Here is a 21931-nt window from a genome sequence, read left to right as displayed (position 1 = left end):
GATTTGCTCTGTGCAGTGGAAGTAAGCAGGGAGGGGTGGGGGGGAGTATTAGGAAGGTGGAATGGGGGGGTGGGGGTAAAGGAGAAATGGAGCGCATAGCAGAGGGGTCCCTGCCTTCAAGGAAAACTCCTCTATCCCTCATCTGGCAGCTTTCAGGATTTACTTCTGCATTTAAAGCGACAGCTATTGTTGTGTTTAGATTAATTGACTGATTTCACTCCTGTTTGTACTCAAAATAAATCACCTAAATCCATATTATCCCTCTGTAACATATCCCTTTACAGAGGAACACGGTGCTGTAAGTGGTTGTTATTTTCCCTGTGTAAATGTAGTTAGTGCCACAAACACCTTGAAGATTTATTGCAGAGGACTCCAGTCCACTGCAGCTTCCTATACCTGTCATCAGCAATACAGGAAACGCTCCGGTCTGCACTGCATTGCTGTACTTCTCCCACACATCACCACTGTTGGTTCTAAGGAACAGTTTAACAGTGACACAGAGGGTGATCAGTGTTTCCAACCAGGTTGGTCATATTTATATTTGTTGTAATTAGTAACATAATCCATCTAACTTGAAAAAAGATGTTTAAACTAATGTGAATATTTTAGGATACTTTATCACATAAAAATAGATGCAGCCAAAAAGTGTTTTCCCCTATAAAACATCAAAAAACCTAAATTGCATTTATCATGTTCAGCATTTCACGAGTCAACAGCAAAACACATTGCATTTGTTTAAAATTTCCATACTTTAAAGGTCACCTATTATTCAAAATCCACTTATTCACGTCTATTATACATAAACATGTGTCCCCTCTGCCTTAGGAAATATGTGTCCCCTCTGATGCTGTTGTTTCATGCTTTATGAACGTGGACAACAGAGAAACATTTATTCTTCATTACCAAAGTTGGAATTTAAATAAAAAAGGAAAGTGAAACTTATGCTCGTCACCCTCCAGTCCACATCAATACAAATGATCCCAATACGTATGATTGTATGAAAATATCTTAAAATCAATACAAATGTATTTATTATAAACGTGTTAGTCCTTAACATCTATCATTACATTACATTACATTACATTGCATTGCATTTAGCTGACGCTTTTATCCAAAGCGACTTACAATAAGTACATTCGACCAGGAAGACACAACCTTGAAGAAAACAGAATCATATAAGTACATCAGGTTTCATAGAGCCAAACATTTCAAGTGCTACTCAACTGGCTTTAGATAAGCCAGTCCTTTATTAGTATATAAGTGCTCTGTTAGCAGTTATTTGTTAGTAATTCTATCGTATTCTATCACTGTGTATATCACCATTCAAACATCTTTTAAAAGTTGAACAAACCCCACACAGCTCAGTAAAGACTGTGAAATGTTGACTTTATCATTTCAGTAAAAACTAACGTTCATATTTCTCTTTGATTATAATACTGATGAACGTTCAAAACAAAGCACTTTGGCAACTTACCACATACGTTTTAAAATGCTTAATAAGCACCGTAACTTTCATGATACTAATTTATTGGTTATAATCGGTTGTTTCCGTGAACGGACGAATGTTTTGTCATGGTAAATGTTGAGGCCGCAAGGCATTGTGGGGCAGCATTTTCTTTTTTCCTTTCGTAAAGGAAAGTCCAGTGTTTCCTAAGCTAAAGGAGGTTATAAAGGAAGTTTCAAACCTCCTTTCCTATCATCCTTGTATTTGTATATGTATGTGCATGTTCTAAAAAGTGTGTACTGTGTGTACTGCATGACCTGTATTAAAACGCATGTGTGTGTACGACAGAGTGGAAACTGAATTTCCCCCTCGGGGGATTAATAAAGGTCCATCTTCTTCTATCTGCTATCTAGAGAATTTGAACGGCTCTTATCATGACGGCCACTGAGGTACGTCCGGGTCATTTCACTCAGTTCAGAAGGTTCTTAAGCTAAACTGACAATTCGACCGCAGCCATGTTTTGTATATATCTGAGACCTTTTGTAAGGGAAACTTCTGTGTAGCAATGCAGTGGGAGTCACCGACTCAGGAAAGAGACACGGGAGGAGCAGGAGCTTTGATGTCAAACACTGAGGATTTATTTGGAGTTTCGGCCGGAGGATTCACATCAAGATAGCTTAGACAGTTGGGCACACTGAGTTACTTGCATCCGTCACTTATGGCCTCGAAGATGTCATACCTTGGAGTCCACAAACAACAAAGAAGGAAGTGTCCCAGTGCACCCACAACAACAGACCATCTGTGACCTAATGTTGCCCGGTCACAGAATGGTAACAATAACATTATGGCTGAAGCAGCCTGTCTCCTTAAAGGAGATAACAGACGTCAGGGTTGTTCATGTATGTGATATCTAGGAGTCTAGGACAATTATTTCCCTAACACCTATAATATATTGATGAAAAAGAGTATAATAGGAGACCTTTAAAGACTTGATGAAAAGTAACTGTAATTAAGTTAATCCCATTAACTTCCCACCCTAGTTTCAATTGTGAGCAATTCAAATCGATGTTGCATCATTGTGGATTCCTGATTTATGTAACCACAGCGGCTCAGAGTCATTGCTCATTTGTACTTGTCTTTGTTCAGTTGTCATGTAAACTAAACAAAGAACCCATTTACTCACACCTCTCTCTGTACTTTCCTCTCTTGCCTGCCTTTACTTCCAGTCCCTACCTGCACTGATTGAGATGGAGTGTCCTCCTGTCATTGGCCGTTACAACAAGGCTTACAAATGAATCCCTCATTTATTCTGTAAGTCACTCTACAACTTGCTAAGACAACAATGTGTACCGTGTTAGCAGTGCACAGGAAAAAAAAGTATATATTTGACAATAACACTGACTAAGGGTTGACTTGTAACTTTTACTGCATTGTTAAACTTGCACATCACCCGCAACTCCAAGTGTTTCCCCCTCCCGTATGGGATTAGTTTTGTATCATAAAGATAAAGCAACACTTTCTCAGAATAAAGCAAAACTATGAGTTTAAAAGAAAAAAAAACTAAGTCAAACAAAATGGTTCAGGGTTCAGGGATTCTCTGAAGACTCATATACCACATGTAGATAATCTACAGATTTCTTCATACTTTAACATTGCCAATAGACGAACTTAGATGAATGTCACTATAGGAGTGTAGTGTACCCTTAAATGACAATAGGTGCACATGTAAAGGCAGCATACACATATAACAGCAATTGCCTTGTTATTGTTACAGAGATTCAGGGAGATATTTAGGTGGAGTTCCAAGGGAATGAAAGGGACATAACAGACAGAGAGAGTGAGACAGATGTCAGCAGACTGCCAGGGGCCAGTATGTCAGGGGCCGACAATCAAGAGGCCACCTTACCAGAGATCAGTGTGCCAGGAGCCAGTCAGTCAGGGGTCAGCTATGAAGAGGCCAGTTTGCCAGCGTCAGGTGCTCCAGGGACCAGACTGCCAAGGGCCAGTTGTGACCGGGCTCACGTGGAGGATCTAATGAGGCAACTGAGAAGGGAGAGATTACTAAGAAAGAGAGCAGAGAGGGCTCTGGTAAACCAGAAAAGGATTAATTCGGCATTTTAAAAAAACCACAATTTGATTAATCTAAAGTTTAAAAAAATCTTCAACACAGACCAAATTAGAGCACTTGGGCAATCAAAAAAAGGTGGATACGGTGGGGGAAAGAAACCGTGAAAAAAGCAATACAACTAAGGTTCTGTTGTGCCACTACAGGATATAAAACCCTCCAAGCCATGAATATGCCTCTGCCTGACATCAGGACCATTCAGAGGAGGATGCAGCACGTCAAACTGGAGCCAGGAGTGTTGGGGGAGGTGTTTGATATGCTGAGGCTGAAGGCAGATGGCATGAGTGAGATGGAGAAGAAATGTGTGCTCACCTTGGATGAGATGTCCATCACCCCTAGCGTGGAGCTGCATCTGGGAACAGGGAGGCTGTTAGGGAACACAACACTACCTGGCCACAAAGGCCAGGCCACTCATGCCTTAGTGTTCATGATGGCTGGTGCTACTACGCGGTGGAAACAGGTTGTGGCTTACCACTACAGTGGTAATTCTACTGACGGTGCAGTGTACCGGCCCATAATACTCACCATCGTTGAAGCAGCGGCATCTATAGGGCTTCATGTGGTTAACATCACTACTGATATGGGGAGCCCCAATAGGGCTATGTGGAAGTCCTTTGGGGTGACCTATGACAAGCCGTGGACAGCACATCCTGTGAAGCCACACCAGCACCTGTACTTCATGCCTGATGTTCCACACGTGGTGAAGAATTTAAAGAGTGCCTTGGTGAATGGTCACGTCATCACCATACCACAGGATGTGGTGGACAAAGAGAAGCTGCCGTCCAGTGTGGTGTTTGTTGGCCCCCTGAAGGATCTGGTGTCATACCAAGAGGGAATGGCCCTAAAACTGGCACCTAAGCTGTCTAGAGGCGTCCTGGAGCCTAGTCATTTTGAGAAAATGAAGGTCAGTTCAGCAATGCACGTCTTCTCCAAGTCATCGAGTGCTGCCCTGAGGTACATGGTGGCAGAGGAGCACAGACCAGAGTCCTACCTTACGCGTGGTTTTTGGAGACGGTGGACCACTGGTTTGACCTCATGTCGTCACGCAACACTGTTACTGCCCTAAGTCATTTCAAGATGGAGGAGTATGATAAGGCCATCAGCTTCCTCCGGGAGTCCATCCATCTGTTTTCTGGGCCTGAAGATCGGTCCCAAGGGCAGCTGGAAACCAGTCCAGACAGGACTGGTGATGGCCACAACAACAATCCTGGAGGTCCAGCATGACCTGTTGAGACAAGGGCACAAATTTGTTCTCACAAGCCGCTTCACTCAAGACTGCCTGGAAAACACATTTTCGTCCATTCGTCTGAGGAACTCTGTCCCAACACCTGTAGAGTTCCAATATGCTCTGCGCGCTGTCACTGTGGGCCAGTTCCTATCGCCAGTGCATACTGGCAGTTACGTGGAGGATGGATCAGACCACTTGGCAGACTTCCTGGACACGCAGAACAGCAGCTGCAGTCCTCCTGACGTTCTGAGAGTGGAGCAGCTAGTAGACCTGACAACACCACCTGACATCACTAAAACCGAGTCCTGTGTGCTATACCACCTTGCAGGATACATCGTGAAAAGGGTCATCAGCTTCTCACTTTGTGACAAATGCCAGTGTGCCCTAGTGAAAAATTTCAGTGATGGTGAAAATGAGAGAGCTGGTCTGCTGGTATTAAAATAATTTAAAAGGGGTGCACTTTACCGTCCATCTGATGAGGTTTTCACCCTTGTTCAGAACGTGGAGCAGCTGTTCCGTGTGAGGACGAGCAATTCCCTCATGGAGTCCTCAAATGCAGTGTCACAGCTGGAACAAGAAGCCATGTTGCTGGACAGCAACCTTCCCTCATGCCATGACCTGAAGAAAAAAATCCTCTCAACATACATCAGGCTGAGGTTAAGGATTGCATCAAAGTGCATCAGGGTTGAGAGGAAGGATAAACATAAAGGGTATCTTGGCAGCAAGAGTCAGAGTAAGAAGGCAAAGAAGACCCAACAGACCTCTGCACCGAAGGTCATAACATCTAGGAAACTGCCAAACACCTTACTCGTTGCCATCGATGTACTTGGCATCTCCATTCCTGGTCCACCGTCAGCAGCCTCCAGCCTCCTCTTCTTTCAGCAGTCATCACCTGCAGCCGTTGCCAGCACCAGCCTCCTTCAGCAGCAGCACCCTCCAGCAGCAGCAGCACCCTCCTTCAGCAGCAGCACCCTCCTTCAGCAGCAGCAGCCTCCTCCAGCAGCAGCAGCCTCCTCCAGCAGCAGCAGCAGCAGCAACAGCCATATGAGGCTGACATATGAGGCTGAATTAAAAAAAAGTGCTAATTATTTTTTTTTAAGTGTTTATTTTGTTAAAGATAAACATTTTGGATGCATGACCATGTTTTAGGCTCATCCTTCATTCACTGCTGTAGAGTAGCCTATTCAGTAGGCTATTATTTGTTTAAGACTGAATAATACCTTTGAAGAACAATCATTAAACTAGTGTGTATATTACAATACAAAGGAATCTATCCTAGCATGCCATCAAGCATTAAAAAGTAGCGCTAGGCTAGTTGTACAGTACAGTCAGATGAGTTAACACGGAACAGTACCAAAAAAAACAAAGTACAGTCAACATGTCACATAATGAAATGTTAGTATATCCCAAAATTCAATGAAATATTAAATGAAATATTTATCACAAATAGGGTTGCCAACCGTCCCGTATTTGAGCCAAAAAGGGCGTGTCCCGTACGGGACTTTGTTTGTCCCGGACTCCCGTGTAAAGGGAAAAATAAAAAATATGTTTCTGTTTGCGCGCAATGCAGTGTGTCTGGCTGCGTGCCTGTGTGTTTGTGTGCTGTATTCGAAGGGCACTAGGACCGCTCAGTTGACAGGGCAGGCACAATGCTCGCACGTGTGTGTGTGAGATTTTCTCCGGTGGGCCGCGGGCGCGGCATCACTGTTTGTGTGGCATGTCAGCCTGTTCAGTCGTGTGGGAAAATGAGCACTGCCGGTGGAGGAGGTGATAATGAAAGAGGAGAAGAGAGAGAGGATGTGGTTCTGGGCCCTGGCCCTTCTAAAAAGAAAAGACTTGTGTCTTACAACAAACAGTGGAAGAAAAACACAGTTGGGTAAAGCCCGTGAGTGGCGATCTGTCTCGGGTCTTCTGCGTGCGTGTGTGTGTGTGTGTGTGTGTGTGTGTGTGTGTGTGTGTGTGTGTGTGTGTGTGTGTGTGTGTGTGTGTGTGTGTGTGTGTGTGTGTGTGTGTGAGAGAGAGAGAGAGTCAGTCAGCTGATTGATGGGAAAATGCTGGGAAAATGGTTGGTTGAAGGATAACATTAAGTCTAATAATGATGTAGCCTACCTTGCATGTATAGGACTTTGCATTACTTAATACCATTTTTCAAATATTTATTTTTTAACATTTTGGACAAAATAGCCAATTGTACATCGAGGTGCCCAGATGTCCCTAGTGCCCACCTATCCGATTTGAACATGCTGATGTTGTGAGGTATCTATATTACTTTGTAAGGGTAAAACCCCAGCTCGGTTCAATAACCAAAATCCAGTGAACAGAGATAACAGTACTCGAGTTTCAAGTTTACTTGCTGCAAGGAGAATCGGCGAGTGACATGCAATGTCCACTCCTTAACCAACTCTGCTCGCCTTCTCTCAGTGCATTCTTTTTATTTCAACAATACAGTAACATGACAATCATGTGATGTTGACCAACGCCTTATTTGTTAGTGTGAATCTTGTGACTCTCAGTCATGTGAATCTGTGTGTGTGTGTATGTGTGCCATTTGAACAGACTGTTCTCTGTTCCTCCATTAACACATTTATGAGAATACATTATGAAAACACATTTATCCTTCAATAAACTCTAACATTCCCTCCTGTTTTTCATAATTACTAGCTGGTTACAATGTCTTTATTACTTTCAGAATTAATTCACTTGTTTTTGACATTTTCGAACCATTCGTCATATGACAGACAGTAACCTAGCTTTAAGTCTTACACATTGGAGGTTAGGTGAGTATATTCGTCCTTCTGAGAGGGGTCTGTGTCAGTATAGTCACCGTTATCTGTCTGTTGCAACATCGTTGAGTAGTGACCATTTTTTCTCTCGATGGACTTCTTCTTTTGTTGAGGATTCCTCACTCAATTGTCTTATAGTCATTAGCGTCAGACCCAGCAGGGTCACTACAAACAACACCTTTCCCAACATAGTCTATTTGTGATAGTGGTTCTGTTGTTTTCTTCACCGGGGTTGAGACCAGTATTTCCTAATGAAACACCGCCCTTTGTAGCCGGACTTCCACCACTTATCCGTCGTTAAGTTGGAGAGGTATTATCTTTTTGCAGTGGCTCTGATGTATCCACGTAGTTCTTTCGGCGATTTTTAGTGCAGTCGGTGTTGTCAGCAGTACCATGTAGGGACCGTCCCACCGTGGACAGTGCCAATGCTTCCTCTTAATCACCTTCACGAGGACCTGGTCACCAGTCTGCACTCGAGTATCCTGTAAGGGAGTAGAAATGTCTGGCAAGTTATTTGTTCGAGCTATCTCATTGCTTCTGAAGAGTCTGCTCATCCATTCAGCTAATGTAGTCTCTGCCTCAGCATCATCCTCCTCCCTCACCTCGTCTGTGATTGGTAGTCTGAATTGCCTTCCTGTTATGATCTCAAAGGGAGACAACCCTTTTGCCGTGGGCGTGATTCTCATGCATGTTTCTACTAGAGACACACATTCCACCCATGGTCTTCCTGTTTCTTCCATTGTTTTCCTTAGTCTTAACTTTACTGTTCCGTTTGTTCTTTCCACTAAGCCTGCACTCTGTGGATGATATGCACAATGGTTTTTTAATGTTATCCCCATATGTTCGGACAGTTTGGTAATAACCTGATTTACAAAATGGGAACCATTATCACTGTACAGTTTCTCTGGAATACCTCTGTTTGGTATTATTGTCTTGCATATGGCTTTTGCTACGGTAATAGCGTCTGCATGTTTTGCTGGGAATATTTCAACCCACTTTGAAAACGGACATATCATTACCAAACAGTATTTGTACCCTTGGCATGGTGTTAGTTCGATGAAGTCCATATGCATGTGTTGAAATGGGTATGTTGGTGGAGGGAACTTTCCTCTCTGTGGTCGCTCATTGCCTTGAGCATTGTGTCTGCAACATACTACACAGGCTCTACAAAAGTTTTTAGAAAATGTAATGTAGTTGTATGTATGGAAGTGTTCATTTATTATTGTCACCATCCCTCCTGTTGAGACATGGCACGGCCCATGACTCAAATGAGCTGCTGTTTTGTAGAGACTAACAGGGAGTACTATCTTGTTGTTTATTCTGAATGTTCCCTCAGGGTCTGTGGTTGCACCATCTGTCAACCATTTCTTCTTTTCTCTGTCGGGTGCGCTGTTCTGCATATCCCTTAATATCACAAGAGGTATCGGTTAGGGCTGTGCGATTAATCGTATTTTAATCGCGATTACGATTATGAAAACAGCATAATTGACAAAATACGATTATTTTGCTGGGTGCGCTTCACCCCTCCCTAAAAGCCCACTCGGCCACGTGGGAGTGACATGTGTTGTGAGTGTTCAGCGCGAGCGAAGATGTCAGAACAAGAGCAGCAACTCGTTAAAAAGAAGGGTACAACTATTTCCACTATTTGCAAGTACTTTGCCATTACATTTCACATCGCTAAAGATATGTGCACTGTTAGCAACCAGGGCTTTAAGCAACTTGTCAACACGTTGGACAAGCGTTACGCGATGCCGTCTCGGTATTATTTCAGCAGGTCTGCGCTGCCTGCACTATATGACAAATGCCGTGGGGAAGTTGAGAGAGATGTGGCTTCAGCTGACTACTTTGCTACCACAACAGACCTATGGTCTAGCCCAGGGGTGCCCAACCAGTCGATCGCGAGATGTGTCTAAAAATAGAACAACAATATTCTGTTTTATCGTTAATGTCCTGTAACATAATCTTCCTGTGCCAAAATAATGCACTTGAACGCATCAAAGCTTTGTGATTGGCCGGCGTCACATGTGTCGGAGCGTGGCTGAGGGTCTTCAGTACAGGTGGCAATATTGTCACCTGCCTGCGCTCATCTCTGAAACCAGACCATGTAAACAGGCTGTTGTTTCTTGCAAAACATCTTTAAGAGATGACATGAGCAGTCCTACCAGCATTTGCCATGGTGGCCTAAACATTTTTATTTGGTCTTAAATTGTAGTTCAACATTTATTTCCTGTTACTTCTGGACCATGACGGTTGGCCAGCCTTCAACGTTTAACTGAGTGGAATATGTTGAATATGTTTTACCAACATGTTGGCTATATGTTAAGGAGTTTTCAGTAGGTTGTGACAGTGCACTGCAACATGTTTGATTTAATTTATTTTGGTCTAATTTATTTTTATTTATCATATTAATAATATATGTTTAGTATGGTTTTGGAAGTGCGCTCCAACATATTTGGTCTTGTTTATTGGTAAAATATTATTTGTTTTAAAGTTCAATAAATGGTCAATGAATGATCGTCAAAATAATCGTGATATCAATTATTGACCCAAATAATCGTGATTATGATTTTTGCCATAATCGCACAGCCCTAGTATCGGTTGTGAAACACTTTCCCCCTTCTGCAAGAGGATATGGAACCCATATTCGCCCACAGCTGCTAGCTTCGCTACCTTATCCGCGTGTGCATTGCCAAGTGTTACTGCATCCTTCCCACTGGTGTGCGCAGCACATTTGCATATAGCAATGCTTTTCGGCAACAACACCGCTTTTAAAAGATCAGTCAGCAGCTGTGCATGGGTGACTGGTTTTCCTGTTGACGTTTTCATGCCCCTGCGGGCCCATTGGGCTGCAAATATATGTACTGTTGAGTGCGCATACTGGCTGTCTGTCCACATAGTCACATCTTTTCCAACCCCCGCTTTGCATGCTTCTGTAAGAGCTACTAATTCCGCTGCTTGTGCAGATTATGTGTGGGGGAGTCGGCCTGCTTTTATGACCTGTGTGTGTGATACAACTGCAAACCCTGTTTGATTTTGGCCTGTTATAGATTTAGAACAGGACCCATCCACAAACCATGTTTCGCCACTAGGCAGTTGTATGTCTTTCAAATCTGGTCTTGGTTTGCATGTTCTGTCAGTCTCTTCTTTACAACAGTGTGGTTCTCCATCTTCTGCTGTAGGTATTAATGTGGCTGGATTTAAGATATTACATCTTTTTATCACAATGTGTGGTTGTGACATTAGTGTAGCTGTCAGTGCCAAATAACGTGCAGGTGATAAGAAAGCCATTTTGGTGTCATGTAACAACATGGTGACTGCGTGTGGAACCATCAGTGTGAGTGGGTGGAACAAAACTATTTCTGCTGTACAATGTACCGCCATTGCTGCAGCACATACTGCTTGTACGCATACTGGTAATGCTTGTGCTACTGGGTCTAACCTTTTAGAGTAGTAAGCGACAGGCCTTAGTTTTGTGCCGTGTTTTTGGGCCAATACTGATGTCATAAACCCTTTTTTGCAGTCAACTGTTTGTACAAATGGTTTTTCATAGTCTGGTAATGCTAACACTGATGACCCTATACGAGAAACTGTTTAGTCCTTTCAAATGCAGCTTCTGCCTCTTGTGTCCATTCTATCTTGCCGGACATTTTCATGTCATTGTCTGAGTATATGCAATCTAGTAGGGGCTGAGTCATTCCTGCGTAGTCTGGAACCCATGCTCTGCAATAGTTAGTCAGCCCAAGGAATTGCATCATTTGTTTTGTTGTTGTTGGTTTTGGTGCGTTTAACACCGTCTGTTTCCTCTCAGAGTGTATGCGTCTCCCTTCTCGGTTTAAATTGTGGCCTAAAAAGATCACTTCCTCTTTCACAAACTGAAGTTTCTGTCTTGAAACCTTGTTTCCTGTTTTGGCCAAATGTGTCAGTACTTGTAGTGTGACTTTTGTGCTTTCTTCCTGTGTGGGTGACGCAACAAGAATATCATCTACCAAAATCTGCGATGTGTCAGGTATCTGTAATGTAGCCAAACAATTTGCTATTTCTCATGAAAAGATTGTTGGGCTATCCACATACCCCTGAGGTAATCTGGTGTATGTGTACTTTGTTCCTTCATGTGTGAACCCGAACCATCCTTGTGAGTCTTTTTCTACAGGAATGGAGAAAAAGGCATTGCTCAAGTCTATCACTGAGAACCATGCCATATTTGGCTTAAGGCCGTTCATTAACGTGTGTGGATCTGGTACTGTTGAGGCTGTGCTTTGTACAGCGTCATTTACTGCTCTTAAGTCTTGAATCATTCTCCATGACTGCCCATCAGTCTTTTTTACTGGGAAGATGGGGGTATTGCATGATGCATCAGGGCACTCACGCAGGATCCCTGCTTTTAGCATTTCTTCAATTACAGGTTTGATGCCAACTTTTGCATCCTCTTTTAAGGGGTATTGTCTTATGTTAGGTCTGTAGTTAGTTTTTGGTCTAACGTGTACAGGTTTTGCGTTCACCATGCGACCTACATCACATTTTCCTTGTGACCATACGCATGGCGGCACCGTTTTCAGGACCTCTAAGGCCTCTTCTGCCCATCATTGTTGTTCAGGGTCGTCTAGGTGGGCGCGTGGTGTCATCACTAAGGTAAACCCTAGAGTTTTGCGCTTTAACCCGCCTCCAGTTTGCCAACCGTTTTTGTCATCTGTCCATTTTGTTATCCTGTTACCTCTAGCCACTAATAAACCTAAGTCTCTCCATGAAGTCCCTGGGCCCCTAGCTACTGATATGTGTGGCGTGGAACCTGGTTCCATTATCAAGGCAGTGGTTGATGGGACCCTAGCGTCAATTGCAACATCCCCGTGTTGGTTTGCATACATCGAGTGGAACACTACCCTCTGTGGTGTCAGTCGATGCACGAGCACATCATAGTCTTTGTCTGGGCCAGGGGTGTTCTTGTACTTTAGTGTAACGTGCAATGCGTCAGGTTTCATTACTTCTTGGCCATGTTGTGGGGTGAATAGTGTTAACAGGTGTTCACCTGTGTTTGTCACGTCAGGTTGTGGCATGTCTAGTGACCAATAGTAGTTGGGGATGTTTATGGATTTTTGAAGGAAGACCTGGTCTTCCACCTTTTCTCCGGGCCCTACTGCTCGCATTCCCCCTTTGACTGGTACTACACTGATTTTTAACATTTCCATGCCGTCTCTCCCTAGCAAATTGACAGGGCAGTTTGAGATGAACACAAATTTGAGGGATGCCTGGAGGCCTGACCTTCTATCTTCCATAAAAAGTGACTTTGAAATCGACCTCTGATTTATGTGTCCATTTGCTGATTTTACAAACATAGTGCCAGTTGGTGGCCACATTCTTTGGACCTCTTTGTTCACTACTGATGAGTCTGCACCGCTGTCACATAAGAATTCTAATTTTTCCCCATTGATTTCGATTGTTCTGGTAGGTTTAATACTGTTGTCTGACAGATTCAGTAATACTTCAGAAAGGTCAATGTGATGTGTGTGGACGTCCTCTTCTTCCTTTTCTACGTCTAGTCAGTTTTCATAACTATGTAGGTTATGTGAAGGGGGGGGGCCATGTCTTTCGTCTTTGTACTGTCCCTTTTGTCCCCCTTCTTTGTTCTGTGGTCTCTGTTCCTCACAGTCTCTCGCCATGTGCCCCTCCTTTCCGCACCTGTAGCAGAGGAATTTGCCTTCTGCGTTTCTGCCTCCTCCTCTGCCTCTGCCTGTTCCTCTACCATTCCCTCGTCCTCTGTTAAACCCGCCTCTCCCCTGTCCTGGTCCCACAAAGAAAATCTGATTTTCTTCCCCTTCTTCTCCTATGAAGAAAGCTGATGCTGACGCTTTCTTATGTCTTTTTTCTTTGATCTGGGTTGCTGCATGTTCTGCATAATTTAGGCACTCTTGTAAGTCGCATGTCCTATGGTTAACATTATGCTTGCGGATAAAGTCAGCAATACCTGGGTGGAACCCATTCATCAGGCTTTGTTTCAGCTGCTGCACATATGGGGAGTCAACAGCATTGTTGGGTGGAATTCCGCTATGGATACAGAAACAATCTTCCATTCTGATTCTGAAATCTTGTACTGACTCTTTTTCTCCCTGTCTACACCCTGAGACTTTAGTAAAGTCTCGTCTCAGTGCAAAAACCCTCTCGATTGAGATATTTACGGGAGCGAGTGCATTGATGAGGTCCTGCTGACCTGGTTCCAGGGGGTTTCCATTGGGCCAGGACCCGGTGAAATCTCCCTTTACCCTGGCCCATTCGTGGCCAAAGATTGTCATAAGGGTTCTTAAAACTTCATGTCCATTTAAACCATATGACGCTATTAATGCAGTATGGTCAAGGACAAACTGCGCCGGGTCCTGTTTGTATGGAGTCAGTCCCTCACAAGCCTTTTTACACTCATCCATTGTCCATGGGCGGAACACTTTTAACATTCTTTCTAGGTCACCGCCAACTCCATAGTGCGGGTTGGCCACTTGTACTAATGGATAAGCGTCACCCTGATATGCTGTTCCGTCGAAGGATTTTTCTGCTTCTCTTAATTCTTCAACAGGATATAACTTGGTTTCCCCCCTTATTTTTTCTGGTGTGCAGTGGGCTTAATGCATCTGCCATTTCTTTGTCGATGCGTTTTTGTGTCTCTCTTTCCCTGTCTTTTCTCTCTTTCTCTTGCTTCCTTTTTATTCTTTGTTCCTGCGCTTTGTGTTCTTCCACTATCGCTCTCTCTTTCTCGCGGCATACAGCGTCAACTGACCCTGAACGCTCTGTCTCCTCGTCTGCTTTCACTGAAACAGCCGCTGCTATCATACCTTCTTCTGCTCCACCTGTCCTTTTATGGGCTTGTTCAGCCCATAAAGCTGCAACCCGCAGTTGAGCTTCTAACTTCTTTCTTTTCTTGCCTTGTGTTGTTCCAGCTGTTGCTGCTCTCAATTTGTCGCTTAATTCTCTTACTGCTGTTTTCTCCAACTTTCCTCGGAAGCCGTACTGTTTATACCATTTGCTACAATAACTGGTGCTGCCATGACTATATATTTCCATATATCTCATGTCCCCTGTAGCGGCAGGCTTACTCCCATTGGACCCCATGATTCTAGCTTGGTGTTCCTATTGGACAACGTGCCGGTCAGAACCTAATTCCTAATTCACCACTACGTGTACTTCAACAGACCACAGAGTTTGTGTTATCACCGTTAGGTTTCCACTCTGTGCGCTGATTCCACTGGTGACACTTTTACACACCGCTTTCACTCAATCACTCATAAGTGTACCCAAAGGCACGTCGATCCTCCTCCTAGGCGGAGTAGCCTTTCTCTATCAACGTTTTATCAACCTCCTTAATGGCGGAGTAACCGTGTATATCAACGTTTTATCTTACCCGTTATCTGTGGTCACTGGTCCGGTTGGATTCCGTCAATCGTGCCTAGGATGAGGGAGGTTGGACATATAAGCACCGGCCCGGCCACGAATTCTGCGTCCCGGGTCTTTCTCGGGGTCGGCTGATGATCCCGGCTGTCGACAGACTGCGGCGTGTCTTTTCCCTCCTCCTTCCCGTCACGATGTATTGGAATCCGGCTCGAAGGACCAATTAATGTGAGGTATCTATATTACTTTGTAAGGGTAAAACCCCAGCTCGGTTCAATAACCAAAATCCAGTGAACAGAGATAACAGTACTCGAGTTTCAAGTTTACTTGCTGCAAGGAGAATCGGCGAGTGACATGCAATGTCCACTCCTTAACCAACTCTGCTCGCCTTCTCTCAGTGCATTCTTTTTATTTCAACAATACAGTAACATGACAATCATGTGATGTTGACCAACGCCTTATTTGTTAGTGTGAATCTTGTGACTCTCAGTCATGTGAATCTGTGTGTGTGTGTATGTGTGCCATTTGAACAGACTGTTCTCTGTTCCCCCATTAACACATTTATGAGAATACATTATGAAAACACATTTATCCTTCAATAAACTCTAACAGATGTACAATGTGATGTAGTAGCCTAATGCAGGTGTAAGACCATTGTGTTTGTATTGTGTTATAGGTATGCATAGTTTTCTATGCATTTTGAGGGTTTTGGGGGGGTTGACCCCTCGAACCCTAGGGGGCTGGCTCCCCCAAAATAATTAAATAACATAACCCTAACCTAACCCTAAAACCGAAATAAAGTAACAAAAAAAAGTAACTAAATCCGCCAGAAACCCGAAAATCTTCGCGCGCGGGGGACACGTGTCCCGTTTTTCCATTTCTGGAAGTTGGCAACCCTAATCACAAACGCCACCTCATTTCTACTAGTGCTAGCAGTTAAGTCATATCATACAGAAAAAGCCGACTAAGGATGGCTGACACGGTCAGGTTCAGCGGATAAAAACCAAAATAACAATAAAAACACATAATCAATCTAAATCCTGCTTGTTAGTTACCCAGCATCATAGATATATAAGCTGCTAGCGATTCATTACTAAAATATTACCTTCAAAGCTGACGAAGTCGCGCTAGCTAACTAGCAGGCAATGCTAGCTAAATTGGTTGTAACAACCAAGATAAAATATAGATAATTACGCTGTGCATATACAAATGAAGACCAGTATAAGCATCATAAAGGGCCTCTGATACAATATAGACAGTTGACAATTCAAAAGAGTTCGATATTTCAGCAACTTACCTCTGGAACTAATCGACGCGCCGTAATGTAAGTGAATGAGTTTCAACGCCCAACTGACAATATTTTGAACTATTTCGATGTCCATACCCCGGAAGTAGGCGCCGCTACAACGGAGGTCTATGGGAGTGTCGTAACTCTTATCTCTCTAGAGAGGCTTCTCAATACTCAAATTTCCCCTCCTCGACTCCCCTCCTCGGTTCCCCTCCTCGAGACTTAAGAGGCTTCTCAATACTCAAATTTCCCCTCCTCGACTCCTCGGTCCTCGGTCCTCCGGTAGTGACCCGGAAATGAATTTCAGCGCGCCATTTTGAAGGACATCTCATTTCTCTAAATGCACACCGAGGATCGAGCGTCGAGGAGGCTCTCTGGAGGAGCTCTAACCGAGGATACACTGATGGTTCCTCCACGGCTCCTCCACGGATGCATTTCCGGGAACGGTGGAGGCGTGACGCACAGCCGGACTTATCTCAGCCAATGACAGCTATGCATGCATCCCCTGGATATTATTTTAGAAACTGCTTTCATCGCGTCGCGATGTTTCCAGAGAGAACAGCTGTAAGGTCCATGCAGAAAGCAGAGCAGTGTGTATAATATATATCACTCAGTATAACAGGCCTACTCTCTTTATTTGCTTTAGTTTAGTAGATATCTACAAACAAAGAGTCGATATTTTTCTAAGACCATTTAGTGCTTCACATAATAAAATACACAACGGCTTATGCTTTAGGAGCTGTAGGTGTGTGTTGTACAGTGCGTAAATGCGGCGGACAGACGGTCTCAGTTGGTTTGGTGTCCTCTGCTTACTTTTAATAGGCCTACTTGTAAATACAACTTTTGACCGTAATTTCAATTCCCCATTTCAGCGACCAGAGAGAGGGGGGGGGATATATCCAGTCTCTGATTGTGTTACGTTATTATGAGAGTACTCTCATACTTTAAATTGTATATATTTATATACATTTATATGTGTGTGTGTGTCCGCATCTGTAGCCTGTTATTGTCTCATTATACCGCACTCTCAATGAATTCAAAGTAAATATGTGGGGGAACAATGTTCAGCTGATCTAACAGAGATACAGCGCTATGACAAAACACTCGACAGCTGATGCAGCTGTTGCCACGTAATAATGAACGGACGGCTCTTTAAAATGACCGCTCAGAGGAGAGGAGTTCTCATTTCTTTAAACGTCTGCTGCTTCCCCTCCTCTCTCCTCGGTTCCCCTCCTCGGTCCTCCACTCGCATCTCCTGTGGGCGGGTCTAAGTCTCGAGGAGGGGAACCGAGGAGGGGAGTCGAGGAGGGGAAATTTGAGTATTGAGAAGCCTCTTTAGACCCGCCCACAGGAGATGCGAGCGGAGGACCGAGGAGGGGAACCGAGGAGAGAGGAGGGGAAGCAGCAGACGTTTAAAGAAATGAGAACTCCTCTCCTCTGAGCGGTCATATTAAAGCGACGTCCGTTCATTATTACGTGGCAACAGCTGCATCAGCTGTCGAGTGTTTTGTCATAGCGCTGTATTTTATAACCTCTGTTAGATCAGCTGAACATTGTTCCCCCACATATTTACTTTGAATTCATTGAGAGTGCGGTATAATGAGACAATAACAGGCTACAGATGCGGACACACACACACAAATATATGTATATAAATATATACAATTTAAAGTATGAGAGCACTCTCATAATAACGTAACACAATCAGAGACTGGATATATCCCCCCTCTCTCTGGTCGCTGAAATGGGGAATTGAAATTACGGGCCAAAAGTTGTATTTACAAGTATTAACTTGTAATAATAATAAGCCACTTACAATTTTCCGTGAGATCAGGGAGCAGATATAAGATGGAAGTTTCCCTAACATACAAAGCCATGTTAGGGAAACTTCCGTCTTATATCTGCTCCCTGATCTCACGGAAAATTGTAAGTGGCTACTGCCTGAGATCGAATGCTGTAGTTTTATTAAATGTGCCAACTGCTAGGACTGTCTTAGGGAAGACAGCTTTTAGATGCGCAGCTCCTCTGTCTTGGAATAGTATGCAAATTAAATGGAAACTGAACAATCTGGTGCCACTAAATGTTTTTAAAGCTCGGTTGGATGCTAGTCAATCGGAAGCTATTGGTACCTGTTTATGTGGATAATTATGTAAATGATGCTGTATGATGTCCTTTTGTTGTTCTATTTATGTTTTTATGTTTCATGTGGAACTACTTGAGCAGGTCTCCCTTGAAAAAGAGATCAATGATCTGAATGGGATTTATCTGTATAAATAAAGATTTGAAATTAAATTAAATTAAAAGTAAGCAGAGGACACCAAACCAACTGAGACCCGTCTGTCCGCCGCATCTACGCACTGTACAACACACACCTACATACTGTACCACACACACATACACACTGCCTACAACACACACTTACAGCTCCTAAAGCATAATCAGGCTACAGCCGTTGTGTATTTTATTATGTGAAGCACTAAATGGTCTTAGAAAAATATCGACTCTTTGTACTACAGCAAATAAAGAGAGTAATGTAGGCCTGTTATACTGAGTGATATTGTACACTGCTCTGCTTTCTGCATGGACCCCACAGCTGTTCTCACTCGCAACGCGATGAAAGCAGTTTCTAAAATAATATCCAGAGGATGCATGCAGAGCTGTCATTGGCTGAGATAAGTCCGGCCGTGCGTCACGCCTCCACCGTTCCCGGAAATGCATCCGCGGAGGAGCCGTGGAGGAACCATCAGTGTATCCTCGGTTATAGCTCCTCCAGAGAGCCTCCTCGACGCTCGATGCTCGGTCCTCGGTGTGCATTTAGAGAAATGAGACGTCCTTCAAAATGGCGCGCTGAAATTCATTTCCGGGTCACTACCGGAGGACCGAGGAGGGGAAATTTGAGTATTGAGAAGCCTCTTAGGGCTCTGGACTCGCTGGTATCTCGAGCTGAGCGCTCATTTGTGGTTTTTACCACGTGCTGGTGATGAAACTCTCCAATTGGCTCGGCAAAAGTTTGCTGTTGTTTTGTGTCAGTTTTACGTCGCCACTTCCATTCACATTTTTTATCATTGTTCCACAATGTTTATCATCATGAAATGAATATCCATATATTTTATACTATACTTGCACTGCTTACCGTTTTCATACTTTATATATCTTAGCATATTCATACATGCTGTGTATATCTAGTGTATTCATACCCCTCACTGTTTATTCATCATTCAATTCATTCTATATTTTATTCTGTCTATTGTGTACATTACTTTTCACTTTACCGCTTGTTGCACCTGGTTAGAAGCTAAACTGCATTTCGTTTTCTCAGTACCTGTAATCTGTGCAATAACAATAAAGTTGAATCTAATCTTGAGCAGGAACAAATGTATTTACTTAGTACATATCTGACATTAACGATTAAACACATGTGTGCATTCTTTATAAATGCAAACCGAGTCAAGCCGACTCCGGAGGTGGCGGTATGCACCTTAAAGTTGTTTGCAATCTGCAAAAAAAACGAGAAAAGAAGAAGAAGAAGATGATGAAGAAGAAGAAGAAGCCGACTCCGAGCTGTCCGACTTCAGGCGAGCTTTTTGAGACCTCCCCCGGCTGCGATCGGCTATTCTCGTCTACTTTCGAGGCGAGCCGCAACTCGTCTCAAACAAGCCAGTGTCATTTCATTTGACCAAATGTCTTTACATATACATTTAATAGATTTTATTATTATCCACCTTTTTGTTTTATGTCCTTTTGTTTAAAACATTCTTTGAGACTTCATCTTCTGGTTCAAATTTCAATAAATGTAATTTGTATAATCACTCTTTTGTCTTTATTCTACATGAAAATGTTAGAGATTCCATTCAAATCTGTTGATTATCTGTTGATTATTCATATCTTCATATTCTTCTAGGAATAGTATGTCGAATTTTTAATGCTAAATGTACATCATTTTCTCACAGGATATAGAATGAGACAACACAGTTTGTATCCATTGTGTATGAATGCTTCAGCTCTTCAGACCAACATAGTAAGATGTGAGCATGTTCCTTGTGTTGGTATGCAACCTAGGTCTGGTCTGTTTAATAAAGCAAATCTGCCACTTTTATATTGCAGAATTTGTTCAATTAAAGCAGTCTTTAATTGTTTGTCCTAAACATAGCAATATATGCTTTTGAAATGTAACATGTCTTTGAAAAATAATAGTATACAGTTTATATTGTGTATCACCTTTAGCTTGAAAATACATAGATGTGTTTTTTTAATCTATAAAATAAATAGACAGACACTTTATCAATCCCAAATTGGGAAATTATTTAACAGCAGCAGTGTGTTCAGGTATTAAAATATTTAAAGTTGGAATAAAGTATGAACTACACATCACAAGTATAATGCACAGCAATCTATAAGATAAGTCCGATATGTTCATGAAACCCCCCCAGGAGACACCAACACTAACGTGGCCGAGTGGACTCCGGAGTTTGCTGCATGAGTTGCACTGTATGATCTGTGGTGTAGTGGGCTGTCACTCAAAAGCTGAGTAGCCAATGGGGACACACCCCTGAAAGTCCCGCCCACCTGGGATGTTTGTGTCAAAATCTCAAACAAAAAATGAGGGAGCGCAAACGAGAGAGCTGCAGCGAGAGCAAAAGTCTGATCATTGAGAAAGAAGAAACAAGAACTGCAAACAAAAACCTATGTTAAAACAAAGAAAAAAGACTTATAGTTTACATGATTACACAAATGATTTGTTTGCAAATCACCGGATGTGTACGTAGCTGGCGAAAAACAAATCTCCAGGTTCACTTTGAAATCTATAAAGACAGACTTGGCCTTTATAATTTAGTATTGAAAAACGCACGACAGTCTTTCTTCTCTGACATCATTGCCTAAAACAAAAACAATGCACGTGCCTTGTTTGCTACCGTCGACAGACTAACTAACCCCCCAGTGTCAGTAGCCTCTGAATTTCTATCCACCAAGGCGTGCAATGATTTTTGCCTCCTTCTTCACTGACAAAATTCAGAAAATCAGACAAGCAGTCAGTGCCTCTGCATCAGGTACAGCAAATGTGTTGTCCCTGTGTCCACCTAATATCAATTCAAACACCATGACACAATTCCATCAGATTAATGATAAAAACCTAGAGGACATTATTCAACTTCTGAAATCCTCCTCCTGCTGCCTTGATATTATTCCAACAGGATTTTTCAAAGATGTTTTTCGTTGCATGGCCTCAGATCTACTTCATATAGTAAACAAATCTCTTCACTCAGGTATTTTTCCACAGGCCCTGAAAACTGCAGTCATTAAACCGCTCTTAAAAAATAATAATCTAGATGCTTCAGTAATGAACAATTACAGGCCCATATCAAACCTCCCATTTCTAGGTAAAATCATTGAAAAAGTTGTTTTTCAACAGTTGAGTAATTTCTTGCATTTAAATAGTTGTTTCGATGTGTTCCAGTCAGGCTTTCGTCCAAACCACAGCACTGAGACTGCTCTTGTAAAGGTCTTCAATGACATCCACTTAAACACAGACAGTGGCAGAACTTCAGTGTTAGTATTATTAGATCTCAGTGCTGCGTTTGACACTGTTGACCACAACATATTACTCGACCGACTAGAACACTGGGTGGGACTTTCGAAAACAGTTCTAAATTGGTTTGAATCCTACTTAAAGGACAGAAAAAACTTTGTTTCTATA

The 21931-nt window shown here is 42.9% G+C and overlaps 2 protein-coding genes across 3 annotated transcripts; both read right to left on the bottom strand.

Moving 5' to 3' along the window:
* Positions 1-7334: 7334 nt before the first annotated feature.
* Positions 7335-9040, bottom strand: LOC117553005. Its single transcript, XM_034226748.1, has 2 exons — positions 8322-9040; positions 7335-8144 (listed from the first exon to the last, which is right to left on the bottom strand). Exons 1-2 carry the CDS (start codon positions 8978-8980, stop codon positions 7868-7870), a joined length of 936 nt encoding a protein of 311 aa, XP_034082639.1. The 5' UTR covers positions 8981-9040; the 3' UTR covers positions 7335-7867.
* Positions 8774-14955, bottom strand: LOC117553004. Of its 2 annotated transcripts, XR_004570061.1 has the most exons (3): positions 14236-14955; positions 13056-13835; positions 8774-8906 (listed from the first exon to the last, which is right to left on the bottom strand). XR_004570061.1 is itself a non-coding variant. In XM_034226747.1 (2 exons), exons 1-2 carry the CDS (start codon positions 14670-14672, stop codon positions 13115-13117), a joined length of 1158 nt encoding a protein of 385 aa, XP_034082638.1. In that variant the 5' UTR covers positions 14673-14955; the 3' UTR covers positions 10115-13114. The 2 variants fall into 2 exon arrangements, 1 of the variants encoding a protein (XP_034082638.1); XM_034226747.1 differs by lacking the exon at positions 8774-8906 and having other exon boundaries at positions 10115-13835.
* Positions 14956-21931: the final 6976 nt, after the last annotated feature.

Source organism: Gymnodraco acuticeps, unplaced genomic scaffold, assembly GCF_902827175.1.
Source record: "Gymnodraco acuticeps unplaced genomic scaffold, fGymAcu1.1, whole genome shotgun sequence".
NCBI lineage: Eukaryota > Metazoa > Chordata > Actinopteri > Perciformes > Bathydraconidae > Gymnodraco > Gymnodraco acuticeps.
The sequence above is the reverse complement of the archived record's forward strand: the minus strand, read 5'-3'. Positions and strand labels throughout refer to the sequence as shown.